The sequence below is a fragment of the Rhipicephalus microplus genome, unplaced genomic scaffold (assembly GCF_043290135.1).
Source record: "Rhipicephalus microplus isolate Deutch F79 unplaced genomic scaffold, USDA_Rmic scaffold_28, whole genome shotgun sequence".
NCBI lineage: Eukaryota > Metazoa > Arthropoda > Arachnida > Ixodida > Ixodidae > Rhipicephalus > Rhipicephalus microplus.
The window spans coordinates 6,912,192-6,932,463 of NW_027464601.1; the positions used below are offsets into that span (position 1 = coordinate 6,912,192).

The 20,272-nt window shown below is 44.1% G+C and overlaps 1 protein-coding gene across 1 annotated transcript in view; it reads right to left on the reverse strand.

Annotated features, from left to right (window-relative positions):
* Positions 1-20,272, reverse strand: part of LOC142786684 (uncharacterized) — a 78,821-nt gene that overhangs the window by 20,207 nt on the left and 38,342 nt on the right. Inside the window, exons 4-5 of the mRNA XM_075884303.1 lie at positions 15,645-15,699; positions 2,141-2,250 (exon numbers count right to left, since the gene is read on the reverse strand). Of these exons, the coding sequence (XP_075740418.1) occupies positions 2,141-2,250; positions 15,645-15,699 (165 nt within the window). The remainder of the gene's footprint in view (positions 1-2,140; positions 2,251-15,644; positions 15,700-20,272) is intronic.

The following is a 20,272-nucleotide window of genomic DNA, read 5'->3' on the forward strand; positions in this document are numbered from 1 at the left end:
AGGATGTCGCTTCTTTCATTTTACGTCAATTTATCCTTCGACATGGCGCACCTCGAGAGCTCCTTAGTGACAGAGGCCACGCTTTTCTCTCCGAGGTCGTCGAAGCTCTGCTTTCGGAATGCCACGTCATTCATCGGAAAACGACAGCATACCACCCGCAGACAAATGGGCTAACGGAACGGTTTAACCGCACGCTGGGTGATATGCTCTCAATGTACGTGGCATCTAATCATAGCAACTGGGACCGTGTTCTCCCATACGTGACATTTGCATACAATACTGCAATACAAACAACCACGCGATTTTCACCTTTCTTCTTTATGGACGTGACCCTTCCCATACAATTGATACTCTACTTCCCTACCGTCCTGATGCTTCCGGATGTTCACCTATCTCCGATGCTGCTCGACAAGCCGAAGAGTGCCGCCAGCTCGCCCTTGCGTTCACCTCGGACGAGCAGCAACGCCAGAAAAAAAACCGTTGCACCTCTCTTCCGGACCCCAACTATGCCCCGGGGTCTCTCGTGTGGCTTGCCATCCCATACCAAACTCCGGGACTCTCATCAAAACTTGTACCCCGGTACGAGGGGCCTTACACCGTTTTAGAGAAAACCTCTCCGGTTGATTACCTAATTGAGCCAGTTTCCCGATCAGATGACATGCGCCGGCGTGCACGTGACATCGTCCATGTTTCCCGCCTAAAGCCGTATCATGAGCCTCTCCCTGAAACTTCTTAGGTCGCCAGGATGGCTCTTTTTTCAGCGGGGGCGATTATGAAGAAGCAGATGTGCCTGCAGCAAGCAGCATCGCCAACACCCGGCTCTCTCGGCTCGTGCTTCGGTTCGTTGCTGCGCCGATCGCTGGACGGTTCTTCACGCTGTCTCGTCGCTGTCTTTAACGGCTCATAAACCTCCTCGCAAGAAGAACAAAAAAGATGGTGTCATTCCCATCCATATCCCCCTTTGTGGGTGTGCGCCAGTATTATGAGGATCATCATCATCATCATCATCATCATCACCCTCTTACCGGAGAAGAGGCGCGAAATTAGCGTCGAGTACAGACCAACACGTATCCATGCTTACAAAGAAAGCACCCCATAAATCTCACAAAATACGCACGAAGCGTTCCGTGGTGTGGCGAATGGCCTACTCTCGCACACATTACGTGGGAATGCGAATCGCGGCCCCAAAACATCAATTCACCCCTTTTGGGGATGACATCTCGATCGAGGCTGTGGGAGACCTAGCTTGCTAGCAAGGATCGAGAAAGCCATCTGACTTTGCTCGACGAGGCCCAGTGAGCCGCAATGGCCAGTGGAGCCCTGGACTGAGGACCCCACCCACTTGACCAGAAACCTTTGATAGAACACAAAAAAGTTACTTCTCTCTCTCTCTCTCTCTAGCGCGTCATATTCGTGAAGCTGTCCTACCCTCCCATACTAATTTTAGTTGACGCGAATTCAAAGGGCTGATTCTGAGAGCGCCCAGTCATAAGCGGCTAGATAGATAGATAGATAGATAGATAGATAGATAGATAGATAGATAGATAGATAGATAGATAGATAGATAGATAGATAGATAGATAGATAGATAGATAGATAGATAGATAGATAGATAGATAGATAGATAGATAGATAGATAGATAGATAGATAGACAGACAGACAGACAGACAGACAGACAGACAGACAGACAGACAGACAGACAGACAGACAGACAGACAGACAGACAGACAGACAGACAGACAGATAGACAGATAGATAGATAGATAGATAGATAGATAGATAGATAGATAGATAGATAGATAGATAGATAGATAGATAGATAGATAGATAGATAGATAGATAGATAGATAGATAGATAGATAGATAGATAGATAGATAGATAGATAGATAGATAGATAGATAGATAGATAGATAGATAGATAGATAGATAGATAGATAGATAGATAGATAGATAGATAGATAGATAGATAGATAGATAGATAGATAGATAGATAGATAGGCAAACGTGCTTGCAGTACGCAGAATAATACTTCGTCTTTAACAATGTCTTGAATAAATTCCGTCAATCTTGGTATTCGATACTGCTGTACGTTTTGGGGGTGACAGCGACTGAATGATTACACTGTAATTAGAACATACCGGTAAATATGGATCCCAACGTCTTTCTGAATCTTCTTGATCTTCTTGACTTATATGCCAAGATAACAGTATGTGATTGTTCTGCCAAAATTTAAACCTATACGAGTTTCCTGCAAAAGAAAAAAATATTGTGTAAGAAATAATTGAATAATATGATCTTGCAGTGTCAGCTTTTATAGTTTTATCTTGACACAATTGTATATTTGGTAAGGTAATTATTTAGTTACCAAAGCTACTCAAGGCGTGAAGACACAACAGAAAGGAGTGTGGATAAGCAATAAGCCAGTGATGTTAAACGCGGGAAAAGAAAAAAAATGTAGTTGATTTCAATTTTGTAGGCATCGGTATGAGACGAAAGCAAAACGTGTCTTCGCAGAAGTAGTTGAGCATTCATTGTGCATTTTTTTACCACAAGTGCGAAGAAGAGAATGACCCAGTAAAAAATTGCAATGTCACGCGAATATCAGCCAGCACTGCTGCTTGAAACTTACAGCGCACACCTCAGAAGAAAGCACGCAAGCATTGGGCATGCACCGAGAGTATGAAGGTGGACAAACAACTTCCACAGCTCCACACTTAACGCATGCGGCTCAAAACAGTAAGATGAACGAAACGAATTTATAAGTATACACAGGACGAGTGCGAACAAATGCCACAAATATTATTTCTTCGTATTTCAGCAGCACGCACCCTTCATTAACGCGGTCGCGGCAGCGGGTGAATCGACCATCGTCCTCTTTTTGGCACTTGTAACTTCGAAGCAGACTTACGGTGGAAGCACAAGAGGTACAAATTGGCCAAATTCTGAAATAAGCGCGCGCACGATTGAGCCACTACGCTAGAGAACTTCTTTGACTACGCCATGCGGAGGCGCACGCGCACAGCAACACACGGGATGGCCCGGCACATCGAACTTGAGAGCACGCGCTCTCAACGCACGCCCGTCGTGCCATCTCACGACTCATGGCGAAGACGCGCTCAAGTTACATGGTGTATATAAATGGCTCGCCATTTGCGGTTCGTGCTGGTGTCGCTTTGTGTCTTAGGGGTTAGCGTCGCGCTCTCATGAGCGCAAGGTCCCTACTTCGACGCCGCGCTGCGGAACCTCTCCTCACTTTTTCTTTGCAATATGTTCGTAAATAATTTGCAACGTCATGTCCGTGATGGATATACATCTCGGAGCCACGGTATGCAGACCCCTGCATAAAACACTTTCGTGTTAAAAATAGGTTACAGGGCATCTTGTACGGAAAATTTGAAGTTATTTGTAAATATGCAGGCAATGGAGGTGGGAAGGTGGTTTCAGGCGGCGCTTTTTTTTCTGGACAAAGGAGTAGCTGCACAATATGGTTGGCAGGATGATGGGCCCACCCTATAGCAATGACTGGTCCTTCAAAAGGCCCTTATAATGAAGGATTGTGACGAAAAGGTTAAGGTGATACAATCTGCGGCGCAGCGAAGTGTCGGGCAACTTTCTAGTGCTTTTCATGAATGTAGCACTGCAATCACGTGAATGATTCAATGAGATAAAACATGCTGCGTGAATCTTAATGGCTTTGAGAGTATGAATGATAACGGCATGACTTTATTCTTCATTCTTTATTCAAAGGTTACCCCGCATTGCCCAAAGGCATTACAGCAGGGGGGTTACGGTAATGACATAAACAATTCTTCATTCTTACAGCACACTTGCATGGCAGACAATTCTTTCCACTCTTTAACAGTTCTAACAAAAAATGAATTAAAGGACAGGGGGTTACAGAAACGACATGAACGATTCTTCGTTCTTACGGCACATCGCATGGCAGACAATCCATTCCACTCTTTAACAGTTCTAACAAAAAATGAACTCGCGAACAGGTTCGTCCGGGTGCATATTTCTCTTATTTTAAAAACTTGGTCAGTTCTAGATGAACGGTAATGAGGTTCCTTAAAGTATTTTTCTTTATTAATTCCTGTTTTATCATTATATATGTGAAAAAAGAACTTCAGTGGCAGCTTTTGCCGACGCGAGGAAAGCAGTTCCCACCCAAGCTCATTTTTCATCTAAGTGCAGCTCTCCCCTCTCTTGTTCCGTCCGAAGACGAACCTGGCCGCCCGGTTTAGAATTTTTTAATTTTATCAATCAACGTGACTTGCGAAGGATCCCATACGGCACAAGCGTATTCCAGTATAGGTCGTATGCATGTTAAATAGGCTGTGTTTTTTAAGTTCAGTTCCGAAGTTTTTAAATTACTTTGGATAAAGTTTAGCGCCTTTCCAGCTTTACAAACCACATCATCTACATGCGCATTCAACAAGCAGTCAGAAGACAAGACTACTCCTAGGTATTTATAACTATCTGCTCTTTTTAGACGTCCATTCTTTAAAGTATACTCTGTTTCCATAGGTTTCCACTTCTTTGTAAAATAGACATGGACACACTTTTTATTATTTAGGTTCATTTTCCACGTAGAACACCAACCTTGAACACGTTCCAAATCAGTTTGCAGTTGGGTAAGGTCTCTGTCATTCTTTCTTGTCTATACACAACACAATCGCCTGCAACCAATCTAATTTGTGATGAAACACCTGCTGAACTATCATTTATGTAAACTAAAAATAAAAGTGGCCCTAAAACTGAGCCCTGTGGAACTCCCGTTGTCACATGTTGTGGATGAGATACCATATTGCGGATGCGTACTCCAATTTCGGTCGAATCAACGTTTTGTAGAATGGTATAACATATGTGACGATGTAGCCAAGGAAAGGCTTAGACGCCGGTGACCGAGCATGTGGGTCGTGTTACTGGCATAATGTTTCTTGTTGTTCATGTAGAGAGTAGAAGCAATGTGATTTCCAAGATATTTGTCAGTGTCAGTGTCAGTTCATAAAAATGCTGTCGAAAGAGTAATTACGTGGACAATGGGTAGTAGTGTAGCATGACGCTCGCATGCTTTTTTTTGCTTCTTGATATAGTAACTTCGCTAAGTCATTTTATGCACCAGTCAAAGTTGATCAGTATGGCCGGTAATGTTTTAGTAGAACAAACAATCGTCCACAAAATCTCTGGCATTTGAAGTGGAAACGCCGAAAAAAGAAAATTATTATTAATTAAGAAAAGCAGTGGGCATAAAATGAACACTGCAGTGTTCACATGAAATTACAGCGGATTTATGTAAAGTGAAATATCTATCCCTTACATACTGCAGCGGTTAGAAAGAAGGTATATTGACAATCTCGATGGGTTCACTGTCGTGATTCGCACTGAGTCCCAATTAATTATTTCCCCGCACATCGCATGCTCTTCTCGCAGACAAAAGTGCTCAAGCAGGGGTGACCTACGCGGCTGAAGCAGTGATGCAACAAAGCTGGCCTATCTCTGTAGCTCGGAAGGTGCATGCCATAAGACCCCCCCCCCCCCCGTGAGTTTGGCCTATCATGGAATGCTACTCAAGCATAAAGCAAACGGCCTGACACCTTCAACGCTTGAGCAGCGAATGCAAACTTTATTTCAAAGAGTGCGGTTCACTTGTGCGCACGCCATCTCGGCAGGCACCAGTGGACAGCTCCTGTACCCTTCCATAGGACGTGCTCTGAACGCAAGGAGACTGCGAAATCCACGGGTCAGGCTGAAGCGGCCATGGTTACGAGACAGTGCGCCTAAAAGAGCTGCCAAGGCTACTTCGAAGAACCCTGCAATTGTTGATATCGCAATCATTGCGTCACCTATGCACAGCAACTGTGTTCCTCGCTTATATTTTGAAATATGAATGCTAAGATACGTGCAAGCGGGAAAAAAGCCATTGTTGGCCCAATGACACCTGTGTAAGATGAACAACAGAAAAGCACGTGGGAGGTGGCAGTAGCAGCTAATACACAGTTATAGTTTAGCAGGATTTGCGGGAGTTTTGATATTTAGCGTTGCAATACCCTATTTGCGTGGTCTACGTAGTGCAAGTAAACATAACGGCTGTTTTTGACCCCCGCATAGAAATAAATTAAGCGTCGGTGAGGAGATATCTACTTCTTTCTGGTAGCTAATGATTGTGCAAAACAGCTTCACTTGTCTTCGGTAGTTTCGACAACCGAATATTACGGATAATGATTTCGAATGACCCTAGCATAACTACTAGCCTGACCAGAAGATCAGTGTAAACAAAACAGCAACATAAAATTTCGTGCGTTCGGTGTGTGGTGTCTATGCGTCTGTCCGTCCGTCCGTACGCAGTGATGGACGCACAGACAGAAACATGAACGGACTCACGGACGGACGCAGGGATGAAGGAAAGTACGGATGGATGCATGCACGAAAGTACGAACGAACGCTTTGCCCCACTCATCATCATTCACTCCGCAGATATGCTGTGAAAACCATAAACGCCCTCCAGTTATATTATTCCCAAGGACATGTTGACCGAAATCATGTATTTACCAACACATTACCTAGAGGACTATAACAACTGCTAATACAGAGAAGGAAACTACTCACGGCTTAAGGAGCTTCGCCCCTAATTACTTGCGATGATCGCCGCGTCGTCACGTTATCTGCCGCAGCTTGCACTCCTTCACGCGCTGATTGCGCAGCGCGAGTTTCGTGGCAAATCCGCGCCATAATAGGCGGTTTTATCGCGATGTGATTTATGGGAGAGCTCTGTGGTTGGAGAATAGAACGATAGTCGCTGGTGCGCTCGTACCACATGGTTAGCAGCCGCTGGCAGCGGGCAGTCGCAGCCGAAGCTTCGAGTAGTAAACGTGGTCCTTGGCCTGTCTTACTCTCCTTCCTGAGGGGTTTCCGGGCAACCCGCATCCCAAACACCCACAGTTGGAGCCCAACAGCAAGAACTCCGCCTTGAGATTTCGCTGATTGAATTCTCGTTCACACATGCATGGTAAAAGGGGGTAGATGAGATCGCCCGACTGCTTCCACCACATCCCGACTTGGGCTCGCTTGATGCTGATGTCGCTTGCCTGGAGCTGTAGACGCTCAAAAACGTTGTCCTGTACCTGGACTTGCATGCGATATACGAACCGGTTGAGCTAAATCGACCGTTCATGGGCATCCAGCGCTTTTATCTCACCGGGTAATTACGAGCTACGTGGTGGCGATGCATCGTCCACCAACAAGGACATTGAAGCTCGCGCTGAGGACTTAAAAAAGGACAAGTCCCTTGAAGCTGAACTGAGTCGTCTCAAGCGGGGCACCCTGCAGCACGCTACCCACACAGCCACTTAGAGCATGAGTTAGGAAAGTTCACTGATAAACACGATGGTCTTAAGCTCACGCACAGTGTCTACAACTCCTAGCTAACCAACAAGAGAAGAACCCCCACATTATTGACCTGAAGGACAAAGTTCTTACTGTAGAGCAGCAGTTCGTAAAGGAGCCGGACGAGTCGCGTAAACATTTCTTTGCGGTCAAGGCATCCTGGAGTGAACAATCAACAACCTTGAAGTTTAGATCTTCAAGGTGAACTAAAAGATGACCGATGACTCCCAGGAACGCAGTCGCGTGGACAGGCTGCTTGCGTCCAGTAGCACGCCCAAAATCAGCAGCAGCAGTTGTGCCTCTAGTTCTGAGGGCAGTTGCTAGGGAGGGACACTTAACTGGCAAACGTTTGGTGTAGCGACGAGGGAGCGTTCCAGTCACAGCGCGCCATCCAGGACTCTCAGCTGGACAAGCTGTGGATGCCGGAGGCTGACTTTCATGCACAGCTCTCATAGCCCCAGCAGGAACCGCAATTGAGAGGCCAGTCAAGCGCAGGCAGCAACTACGGTGCTCAGCAAGGAAGGAAGTCGACTTCAATGGGTACCAGGAGCTGATCCAATGGCTTTGGGCTGGCCTGGAGACCTTGTCGGCAAAGTTCTCGAAATTTGATAGGCAGCTTAGTGCTGCGTTGCAGTATGTGACAAGTACAGTCTGATGAGGAGGGAGGTAGAACTGGAGACCATGCATGCGGGAAATGTTTCAAAGCTCAAGCAGGACTGGCCATGGGAAGTATAGAAAACAAGCGACTAAAGGCTGATGTTGAGACGAGGCAGCAGCAAGCGGATAAAAGAAATGGAGTGGAATAGAAGATGACGCTGCTTCCGGAATCCCTGAGGAGGGAAACAGAAATGTTGGAGCAACTGTAGGAAACTGCGGCCAACACGAGCAGCTGCACCAGCGTGTCTGACACGGCGTGCAGGGTGGCTGACCTCAAAGACCAAAGCTGCGTCGGGAGTATTAAATTTGATCAGGTACCAACATCAGAGAAGTGAGCACCAAAGTCGTATGCTGTCAGAGCTTTGGCGGAGACGTCAGACTTAATGGCAGCCGAGATCGCCAGCATTTAATGACACTCTACGCGGAGTGGCCGCCATTCATATGCGAATGGTCCGGATGGCTACAAAAGCCAAACCTGACTCGGCGAGACGTTGACTACAACGGAGACATGCAACCTCTGCAGTGTCTTCTTGTTCTTGTTAGCCCTGTATAAAAGTGCATTTCTTAATGGTATACAATATAATCAACTGCTACAGTGTTGTGGTACCTCTTTGTGAGCCAGTGGTTATGGTTACGACATCCGGCAGCCCAAGAGGTTCCTAAACAGGTTGTGGATAAAACAGTGTTGGTGGTATGCGGACTACGGGCAGTCCGCCATGGCCAAGGGTAGACAGGACACTTGCGCGAGCTACCGGTCTCTGAAGTATGCCGCGTTCTTCCCTTTCACTTTTTCTGATAGTAGAGGCAATACTCGAGCGCTCGGTGGCTGCTAACGCTCGGACTGTAGTAGAAGAGGACGATGATTGCGGGTGTGCTCGTGGCCCGCTGGTAGCGGGCAGTTGCAGATTAATCTTGAAGCAATAAACATGGCTCTTGGTCTCTCTCGGTCTCCTTCCTGAATAGTTTCTGGGCCAGCCACAGCCCCGATTCCCACACAGTGGTAGCGGCGACGTACTGATTTGCAGCAGCGGGCGGTGAAATTCTGCTGCAAGTACTATTATGATCATTATACGTACGTAGTTTTGCTACTGCTTCGAGCTCGCTGCGTTACTGTGCTCCCTACCCTCTATGATATTTGTGTTTTTTGTCTTTGCTAAATCTTTGACTGCGTGTGAGTTTATAGCATGGGGACCAAAGTAGCCTCGGCTGGTAAAAGAATTGTAAATCTAGCGACGTTGGTATTGTTTTATGAGCTCCCAAACGTATATACAAGCACTGCATACAGTCACGTTTCAATTAAACATTCCACTCATACATACCCAAAGCTTTTGAGCAGTGTATAGCGGCTCTGAAAGCTATTCAGTATGAGCATTTAAGTGAACACCAAGATCGCTGAACTAACATAACTCTCGTTCTGTAGCGTCGTTCGAGTTTAACGGCGTAGATTTAGAACAAGGGTCTAATCTTGCCGTTAGCTGTGCAGCTTTTGCCAAGTTGTATTAATCCTGGAGTGTGTGCATGGTGTGAAATCGGAAAAGAAACATACAATACGCCGACCAATATATGACGCAGTGACAGCGATCTAGTCTTCTTTTTTTTCTTTTGTTAAGTAATAATTACTGATGCATACAGTTCTGCAACTTTTCCGCTCTGCGATGTCACTTTGAGTGCGTTACAAATATGCAACATCGCGTTCCCTCGACAAGTCAGACATAAATTTTTATCTCTCAGCGTGATGAAGAATTATGTACTTAGGTCACAGGTGGAATAAATATTTCATGCTTGTTCGCTTCCTCGTTATACTGCAGTTACAAAGTTACTACAGTTACAATTTCTTGGCACAGGTACTAGTCAGACTCCTGAGTATGCAGCAACTATGAATCATAAAAAAACATATTCTAAAAACTGAGCTTTAGATATGCATTCTGCATCCTTATTAATTGTACATCATTTTCGGTGCTTGCCCAGTGCAGAAAACAGCTGCTCAGCTGCAAGCAAATATTTGCATCGCATAGACATGTTGATAAAACTTGAGCAGTTTGTTGCTAGCAAACACTCCCGAGAAAAATTGGTCGGGCTTGATGTGAATATGGGCCAATGCTGGATTTATACAAGTCACATATATAGCATACTTTTGTTGCCATATTTGCTTTTCGAATATATTTGTGCTTGAAGGATAGATTTCATTTTCTTCCTGTTATTATGAGAATATTGGTCTTCAAATACCTAACACCTCGCAGCGTGAAGAGGTAGGTAATATATGCAAGAAATGAATTGATCCACAACCAATTTTCTAGGATTTTTTTCTTCATGAAAACACTGCACACACTTTCTCTTCATAGTCATCGGCGCTCTAAATCTGACATATCTATTTAATCAAACAGCAAACGTAGGTGTGCACAATCATAGGACGCTCCCTGCTATACGAAAAAACTGCCACATGCAATGAACACAAGCTCGCTCATCACGACAAAGTTCACGTGCTTAGTGAAGCTGTTACAAAAAGTGCTCTTAACCTTTTCAGTTCGTTTATGAATTTTAAACGAATTGAAAGATCGCCTTAAACATCCATGGAAATGCTAATGAAATTGAGCGCATGCTTGCAAAGCTTCCGCTTATCTTTTTGTAAACTTTTATGACCTAAAGACAGTTTTCTTTTTGTACCCTTTAAAGGCCCAGCCCGGCATTACATAGAAAGTTTCAGTTACTAGTACAACAAACTTGCATAAAAAAACATTGCTAATATTCAATGAATATGGCAAACGAAGTAAAATACAGTTTATGGACAAGGTTACAAAAAAGGAAATAAAACCATTGTTGACATCGAAATGCGAAATTCTTCCAGAATGAGAAAAAATTGTAATAAAAATATACAATAAAATTATAAAAATCATACAGCGTGAACGCTGCTACAATAAGAAATAATTTTTTTATAAAAATCAAATTGAAAATTTACAGTTACCTGGGGCAAACATTTTCATTATAGCTTTCAGACTGTCTCGTAACAAGTTACAACTAAATGTCGAAAGACTTAACTTTCCTCACTGCTATGGTGCTCGTTTCATAAGGTAATATTGGTGTTGAAGAATTTTCACAAGTGAACCATGATGATACTACAGTGGTCGGGCAACATTAGATTGATTGTGATGGCCTAGGATTAAAACAAATACAGTTGTAGCCTTGAGTAAGATAAGTTTACTTGAATGAAAGTTTTCTGCACCTAAACGTCTCGTTTATAAATTTTGCGTCTCTTCAAGCTGGCATGTTTTCCGTAAACTCAAGCACAAACCTAAGCAGACAAGTGTTCTTGCATTTTCCCGCCATCGAATTGTGGTCACCGTTTGTGAAAATAAAACCTGAGCCGTTGAGCTCAGCATGCCACGTAATGTAACTAATTCATCGAGGTAATGTTCCGTTTCAACGTTATTGCACTGTAGATTTCATAACGCATTAGATTGCTAATGGCCCCGCCGCGGTGCTCTAGTAGCTAAGATACTCGGCTAATGACGCGATAGTTTAGGACCAAATCCCAGTTGCGGCAGCTGCATTTTTGATGAAGGCAAACACGCTGTAGTCCCGTGTGCACAAATTTGGGTACCGTCAAAGAACTCCAGGTGGTCCAAATTTCTGTAGCTCTCTATTACGGCCTCTCTCATAATCATATGTTCGATTTGGGACGTTAAACCCCACATAATAATCAATTAGATAGCTAATGCTTCTGGATTATCGTAAGCACCCCTTTTGAGATCCGTAGTAAGTCATTTACAAATAGAGTATTGGAAGTGTGAAGTTCAAGATGACCTGTTGTAGCAGACGTTCACATGTTTCACATTACTTGAAGAATAGACATTCTGCAGTAATAATTTTTTGTTGCATGTCAACCCTGGAAAAGCAAGTAATGGCATCAGAATATATTGATAAGCGGAATCAATAAATATGAAATTTCGCAGAAAGTAAAAAGCAAACATTGTGAACGAGTCAACAGCAGTGTGTTGTATATATACATCATCATCATCATCAGCCTGACTACGTCCACTGCAGTACAAAGGCCTCTCTAAAGTAAATGTACCATATAACATATGTATAACTTGGGGTAGCTTCTTTACAAGCTGCATCATGTAGCAAGTAGATACCTTGCCTATTGCACACATGTATTTTCTTGTCGGGCCAAGAGGCTATGCGTATAAAAAGAGTATTTGTAATGATAGTGGCCATCTATTTACTATACTAAACGGAAGGTACACTCATAATTATGTTAAATATTAGTCGTGCACTAAATGTGTTCTAAAAATAGGCTAAGTTGACAATGTCGCTTTATTACAAACCTCTAGCCTTGATTCTCAAATGTGACTGGGGCAAACTAACTAGTATTTTTTGCATTGATATTTGAGCTAGTTAGTACGACACGTGCCATACGTTTGTAATGTGTTTGCTTCCGTTTAAAAGAATTGCCTGATTTGCGTTACCCAACGATATACTTCCAGATTGCACTTCTATTCACTCAGCGACTCGCTCCCACGTGACAACAGGAACGCACATTTCCTCGGCGACAGAGTATGACACGTTGAAAGCTTTAATGTTGCACTGCATGAAAATTGAATATTGACTGACCTGCAACTTTCTTCAGCCTGTCTAAGACTTTGTGTACGTAGAGGATTACTTCCAACTTCTGCTTTCTTCTGAATGGGGTGGCAAGGTCACCATCCTCGTCGAGCGCTTTCTCGAGCACATCGCTTGCTAGTGAAACGAGCACTTGCGTAATGTATCCCGTCATGGCCTGCCGCGCTGCTTGTTTTAGCAGGCTGGTTTGAACAGCTTGAACACAAAAATTCTTTCCAGGCGGCATTTTTGATGGCCGAAGTTAACAATGCTGCACTTCAAGAAGTTTTAATGGGAGCAAGTGTATGCCAGAAAAAGAAAGGCTTATTGGCTCGGCGGGTGACAAGCCGAGGGCTCATGTATTTTGCCGAAGGATAGTTGATCGCGAAACTGCAAGGCACTGGCTGCGGCTAACTCATGAGATAAAATGAATCAGGCGAGACAATCCTGCAAGATTTCTAAAATATTGGCGTCCTGGTCATTGTCACCCAGGGCTTTGTCATTGTATAATCATCGATGAATCTGAAAATTCCTTAACTTTGGTTGCTCTGAGCTTAATTTTGGAAATTCTCCCCATCTTAGATAAATGTAAGACGCTAAGGACTATATAGCGCCAGGCAGGAGCCGCTGCAAATACCGTTTCTGAACGTGCACTTTATTGTTCCATTTTATGTGGATTGAATTGAGGTGAAATGTTAGCAGCTCAAAAACCATCGCTACAGACAAACCTGTTGCGTTTTCAAATGATACTGCTCCAAGCTTATTTATGCATTCTTCAACGCACGTCAGCAACTGGTCATGCAATAGCGAAAAATAAAGTTCTGTAACCTTTACTTGTGAATGTAACCTTCTAATGTATACTGCACTTTAAAGAACTGCATTATAGTGTCAGTTTTCTTCGAAAAGTATATTCATCGTAGGTAGAAACGAACATGAAATTGTTTTGTAGGAACCATGTAACACTTCCTACCATGCCCCATTCTCTGATATAACACGATGAGGACAATGCTGCTTAATTGTGCGTTTTAGCACTCAACAGCACCCTCAAGTCAATGCTCTTGCTGCCCCTACGTCTTCCGCCAAGGAAAAAGGCCAACCGTGCAGCTCGGCTTTATAGTTGTAGACTTAGGTTTAGGGGACCGAACTTGTATACGCCCTTTTGGCCTCCGCGTGTCTGCTTCCAGTGCTTTTAGGTCGAACTGTGGCATTGCACCAAACCGCCTTTTTTGCCAGCGGGCAGTAATCGTGCTAATTGCTTGAAAACAACTTTGGTAAAATACTGCATGGGTAGTAAAGGGAGTAAAACATTGGTTGGATGCGACGCGACACAATATCTACATTTTGTCCAACACAACGTCATGATCACTATCTGTACCTTGTATGGTCACTTTCTTTACTAAGGTTGGAAGCTCGGACTCCCCTGCCGTCGAAGTACACCAAACGTCAGTTAAGGCCGAGAACTCACTGAGCTGCGTCCACTAGATGGGCACCGCCAACAACGCGCGCGTCACCTGTCGATACAGCTGGTTTCTTCGGCAGTCCTGCTCGTGGACGTGGCCGCAGGAATTCGGTGCTGAGGCTTGCTACACCAATGAGCTTGCTTAGCACCTAGCGTGCTCGGCGTCATGGCACTGAAATGCAGGCGTACACGGAGAGGAGGCTTCCGTGAAAGCGGGTTTGCTTCTGCCATTTTGACCCGAGTATTTTGCAAATTCGAGGCCTGTGCCCAGCGCGAAGTCCTGTGTGTTATTTTTTTCCTTTTGTATTTTTGTTGCCCACCCCCCTCCTTTGAATCTAAGACGACAAGCTCACTTTTGTACTCTTTCAAAGTACAGCCATATTTGGTGCCTCCCCTACTAGGTGACGGGAGGTGGCCAGCCCCCCCCCCCCTAAAATTTTGCTTGCCGGCCTACATTTTGTGGAGACATCTCTAGCTCTGCCCAAGTTCACGGCTGAGGCGAAAACTTGGGAACTAAAGATGCATGTACCCAGCACCTCCACGAGTAACGTCGTGGGAGAAAATAAAACAGACAGAATCACCGCCTCCCCCTCAGCAGCAAGAACGATCCCTATTCCACTCCTAAGTGTGTACGTGCCACAGCCGATGGTTCATACTTGATGGCGTATGGCAGTATTGATTCACTTGTTTCGTTTTCTGCTCTCCCCCTCTAACCTCCACTTCTGCTCCTTTTCTTCCTTCTCTCTGATTTGGTGAGCAGAGTTTTCGATTAACGCTCACCCCGTTCCACCTTCTCGGCCTAGTTCATCCGGCTGGTGGTACCGCGTTAGTTACATAATCAAGAAAACGCGTAGCCCCGTCGATAGCAGCAAAAATAATAATAAAGACCCTGTCCGGCTTCTTCCCGCTGCACCCCTTGATGTCCTCCCCTGTAGTCTCTCTCCCCCAGTCTTCAACCCAATTCCCGACGTCGGTTCATCAACCTCCACACCGCAGTTTCCCTATAATGTTTTTGCTGTCCCTCGAACCTCTATATTCGGTACACGGTTTACCCAATTTCTGTGACACACACACGCCGTAGTTCCTGCTTGCTACTTGCGTAGTAAAGGCGCCTTGAAGAGCACCACTGTTAAAACAACAAGCTTCAGAGTACCTCTAGGACTAGGTCAGTACCAGCCTTGCACGTCAGACTTAAGACCTTACTCACGTCATCAGGAATGCAGAAGGTATCCTGAGAGTTCGCATGCCCATTTTCTGTTGGTATCGACTACAACTGTTGCACTTTCTCCAAATGTGTTACCGGCATATGAACGAAATGCCGTTTACGCTGGCTTTCATCCTCAGGCCAGTTTTTTCATGCGCACTCATATGAGCACGCGGTCCCCCTGAACTATAATTTACTCATAAACAAAGGGATTCCATGCTGAAACTGCACTTCGAACGGGTTTTTTTATCATGTACAGCTTAGCACATTGAAAACAGCCCACCAAGGAATAGGAACAGGCGTTATGTAAAATAGGCTAATCGTAAGCGGCACTTACCCCTTACTGCGCCGTGCTGATAACTCTGTGGTCCCTCTACGTCATTGGCGACTCCCTGAAAAATAATAGGTATTGTGATCACTATATCTGCCCTTTCTGGCTTTGTTAACGTCTCGAAAATACATTTATTTTGTATGTTAACCATCATTCACAATCACTCGCAACTTTAAACGACAAAATTGAGGTACCTTCGCACTAGCGCAAGATACCTGTATTAGTAGCCCCAAGAGAGTTTACAACGCGTTCTGTAAGCGGCGCACTTCCGACTTTCACCGTTACAGCGTCATCCACGCAGGTTGGCATTTTTAACGCAACAGCGTTAAAGAGCTTGTTTTGCTGAAATTCCACCGTCGGCGTCGGCGTCATTTGTTGTGAGCGAAAAATCATCATGTTATGCCTGACAGAAAAATCGAAAACGGTGCGAAGAAAATAAATGATGAAAAATCACTGCATACCATAGAGTGAATGATGATGAGTGGGGCGAAGCGTCCGTCACCCCGTCCGTGCTTCCGTCTGTCCATTCATTCTTGCTTCCGTCCGTCCGCGTGGCCATTCGTGCGTCTATACATGCGTCCGTCCGTCTGTCCATACGTACGTCCGTGAGTTCGTCCATCCATCTATCTGTCTGTCTGTCTGCCTGTTCGTGCATGCGTGCGTGCGTCCTTTCGTCTGTACGTCTGCGCGTCCATCCGTCCGTCCATCTGCTAGTATGTCCGTCCGTCCGTCCGTCCGTCCGTCCGTCCATCCGTCCGTCCGTCCATCTAGTTAACATTCCAGGTACCGCCATCTCCCATCTCGCATCCCCTGTGGCACATACCCGCTCTAGATCGGGTATGTGGCACAGGTGACTTTGTACTACTACATACATACAGGGGATGAACAGACCCATGTCTTAAGGAGCTTCGCCCCTAAAAATCCTGGAGCAAAGTGGGCACCGAACTAGGGTTGATGGGTACAAAAGCGGATCGAACCCGGGTCGTTTGCGTGATAAGTGGATGTTCTACCACACGGTCATACCTATGCTTACGACAACAGTGAAAAGGACTTCATCTGCTTGAAAACGCAGTCAAAGTAGCTTTGATGCTGCATAAATACAAGCGTGTTGTGCTTCTCTGTGCAACATGAAATATTGCACTATTATTGCGTGGTAGAAGCGTCCATTGCAAACAGGCATCATATAATGTGATTATCATAATGGCTGCGTGGCTGAAAGCCGGCACCCCACTACAAAAGTCACGCACGTTACTGCACCTATTCTCTTAAGGCCACGTATCGCTGCATAACGAATTCGTACATCTTTGTTTTTCTTTATGGCCCCCTTTCTCTGTTTGTCGCTTGCTTCCTCTTTCTATCAAGACGGGAACAAACAGTTCTGGGCACGGGACAGTGACTGCACGAGGAACGCGGGCACTGACAGACGAGTGAATGCCAGCTCGGCCATTCTTTCATCATTCCGTGTTCAGCACTGTTTGGCTCCGTCATTGTCATGTACCAACCAGGTCAGCTATGTGACTTTTTGCAGTTACTTTCTTTCCGTACCTTGATTACGATAGCAATTATATGGACACTCTCGGCTAGATTTTGCTGTCTCCGTCAGCTTGACGTATATGTATACGTAAATAATTATACGAAAATGCAAGAAAGAAAAATAATCCAAAAAAAAGCTCCAGCGCCGGGAATCTAGCGTGTGACCTCTGTACCGAAAGTGCGAGGCGTTCACCACTGCCACCGGAGAGCACGTCCTTGAACGTTCCAACGGCAAGCTATTTATATTTACCACTTTCCACTGCTAACAATAATTTTGGAGAGAAGAAAACAATCGTGTTTTCAGCATCACCATCAAGATGGCGCCATCAGTGCGCGTCGCCACATCGTCACGACGCGGCGACGCGCGGTCTCATTTCCCACGGGTACTTTGCTCCACGGACAGGAGGAAGATGCACGCTAAGTAATGCCCCTTATCTCGCGTTGGGGAGGATTGTACTTGTAGGCTGGCTTTGGACTTTCACCAGAACGATTCTGTTGTATTTACCGGGCGCACAAAGGTCACTGATATCGTTGCACAGTCTCCGTTTGCGAAAAGGGCACGCTTTTTAGACACGGCGAAGTAACAGCTGAGACGCTTATTCGTGTTCATCTGTACATGTGAGTACGTTTCGTGCGTCATTAGCGCGTGACAAACGCGGGGCACGTTTCGATCTGCTAGCCACTCAGCGCGTGAACTTTGAATTTGTTGCTTTCCCGTTCATTGCTTCGCCTTTTCGACAAAGCTGTAACTTTTTCTCTTTTTACATTCACTTCAGCCTCTTTCTTCGGCTTCTCTCTTTCTTCGTGCCTTTTTTTGGCTGCAGTTGTCTGTTGTTCCTACTTAATCTACTATGCTTACTCCCTCATATCCTCGTTCTGCTATCGCTTTCTCACCCCCTCCCTACTGCTCTATACAAAACGATAATAATTCAGGCGGGGGAAGGTAAATACTGGCAAAAAACAATGGTTACTTTAACAAAACAACAATTTTTGATGTTTGAAGTTTAGTCAGTATTCAAACCATATACAGAATATAAACATATAATTACTGCAAAAGTTCCCATAGTGTAAACACTGTAGGGATACGCTATTATAGTGGTAAAAAATACTACTTATCAGCAAAGCAGATGCAAAATGTTATCATTTATAGGAAAGAGTGTAAAAATCTTAACTATGGCGATTCTAAGAGATATACAATTTAAAATACAAAAATATCGGGAAAAGAAACTGTAGTATAATGAAATGAATTACTAGGAAGTAGGAGAGTAGTGTCGTCAGCATATCAAAAGCATTCAGTTGACGATGTCAGACATCGAGGAAGGTCTCTAAAGTAGAGTAGAAATAATAGCGGGCAAAGAATTGAGCCTTGTGGAACACCGATCATAATTACTTTTAGTAGAATAGATGCCGGAGATGGATACTCATTGCTCTGGATCAGATAAATAACTGCGGAAGAGTTCGAGAGAGTTGCCCGCAACACCATAGGTAGATATTTTAGTGAAAAAAATGTCATGAGTAAGTGTATCAAACGCTTTAGTAAAATCTAAAAAACAGAACCAAGGAAATCACCATTGTCAATTTCTAGTTTGCATTTTTCTCTAAAGTGAATGAGGGCTAAGCTAGTCGAAAATATTTGTCTAAACCCAAACTGTTTCAGATGCAATATGGTGAAATTTCGCGAAGTAGCTGGACAGTCAAACATCGATGAGCTTCTCAATTACTTTGGTGAAAAAGTGACAAATGGGTATATACCCATAATTAAAAATTGAGCATGTGTCACCTTTTTTTAAATACCGGAAGAATCTTACTAATCTTCAAATCATGGGGAATAACAGCAGACTCAAAAATTAGGCTTACTATGTAGGTGAATACATCTGCAATGACATGAGAAATCATCTTCACATGGTTAGCACAAATACTATGAATACCTGTGGTAGCGAAAATTATGCGAAGAATTGTACTTATTACTTCCTCAGGCGTAGTAGGAAAAAGAAAAATGAGTGACCACATTGATCAAGTTCATCATGCACACTGAGCGGAACAAGCATAGAGGAGAAGTAGTCACAGAATGTATTGTCAATGTCAAGTGGATATGACACCACCAAACCCTCTCGAATGAAGGTGGCTATATGTGGACTAATGGTTTTATTCAAAAAAGAATTGATCAGTCACCATTGCTTTTTACGTCTGATCCAGTATAATTTATTTCATTCTGATAATAGCACTTTTTCGCATCTTTTACTACTGTGTGCAATATGCTACAATATTGCTTGTAGCAATCAAGCAGACGCAAATGAAATGGTTGTTTGTTATATAACTTATCTTTTTACGTAGGCTATTAAGTAATCATTTCGTTAACCATGCATTCTTAGGGGAGGCATAACGTTGATGGCATTGCACACTTGTTGTCGATGAAGATATGCAGTTGGATACGATGAAGATGAATGTGGTGTACGCTGATTCAGCCTTATTGAATAACGTGACACAAGACCAATCAGAATTCTATACCATTTGTATAGATATTTTGTGGTCAAACTTACAGGTAACAAAGCTTACGTTATTATTATGAGGTCTAATGTCAAAGCAAGGAGCAATTTGAGAAATGATTCGTTTTATTCCTTCGAATAATGAATGCGGGGGGTGGATGAAGCAGGCTTAATAGAGCATGATCAGTAAGAGTACAGAATTTATTATCTGTGCAGCGTATGGGAAGGGAGATTAAAGGTTCGAGACCATAACCCTTGAAGCAACTTAGAAACTGGGCTACATATGGAGAAGGAGTATCAAGTAAAATTATGTAAATGTCACTCATGACGATGACGGATCTTTTTTTCTTTGAAAGAGTATCAAAAGTTAAGTGACGAGCTTCACAAAATGCATGAATTGATGTATTCGGTGAATAATAAATGGTACCAAAGACAACATAAATATTATCAGCAACTATTACAGAGTGATCTACTTCTATCCGCACTGACTCACAAGCAGAAATATTTAAGTGTAGATCAAGGCTACGCCTTTATTGAATGTCAGAGCAAATAAACATGACTGAGCCACCATTTTGGGTCCCCGCCGCGGCGGTCTAGTGGCTAAGGTACTCGGCT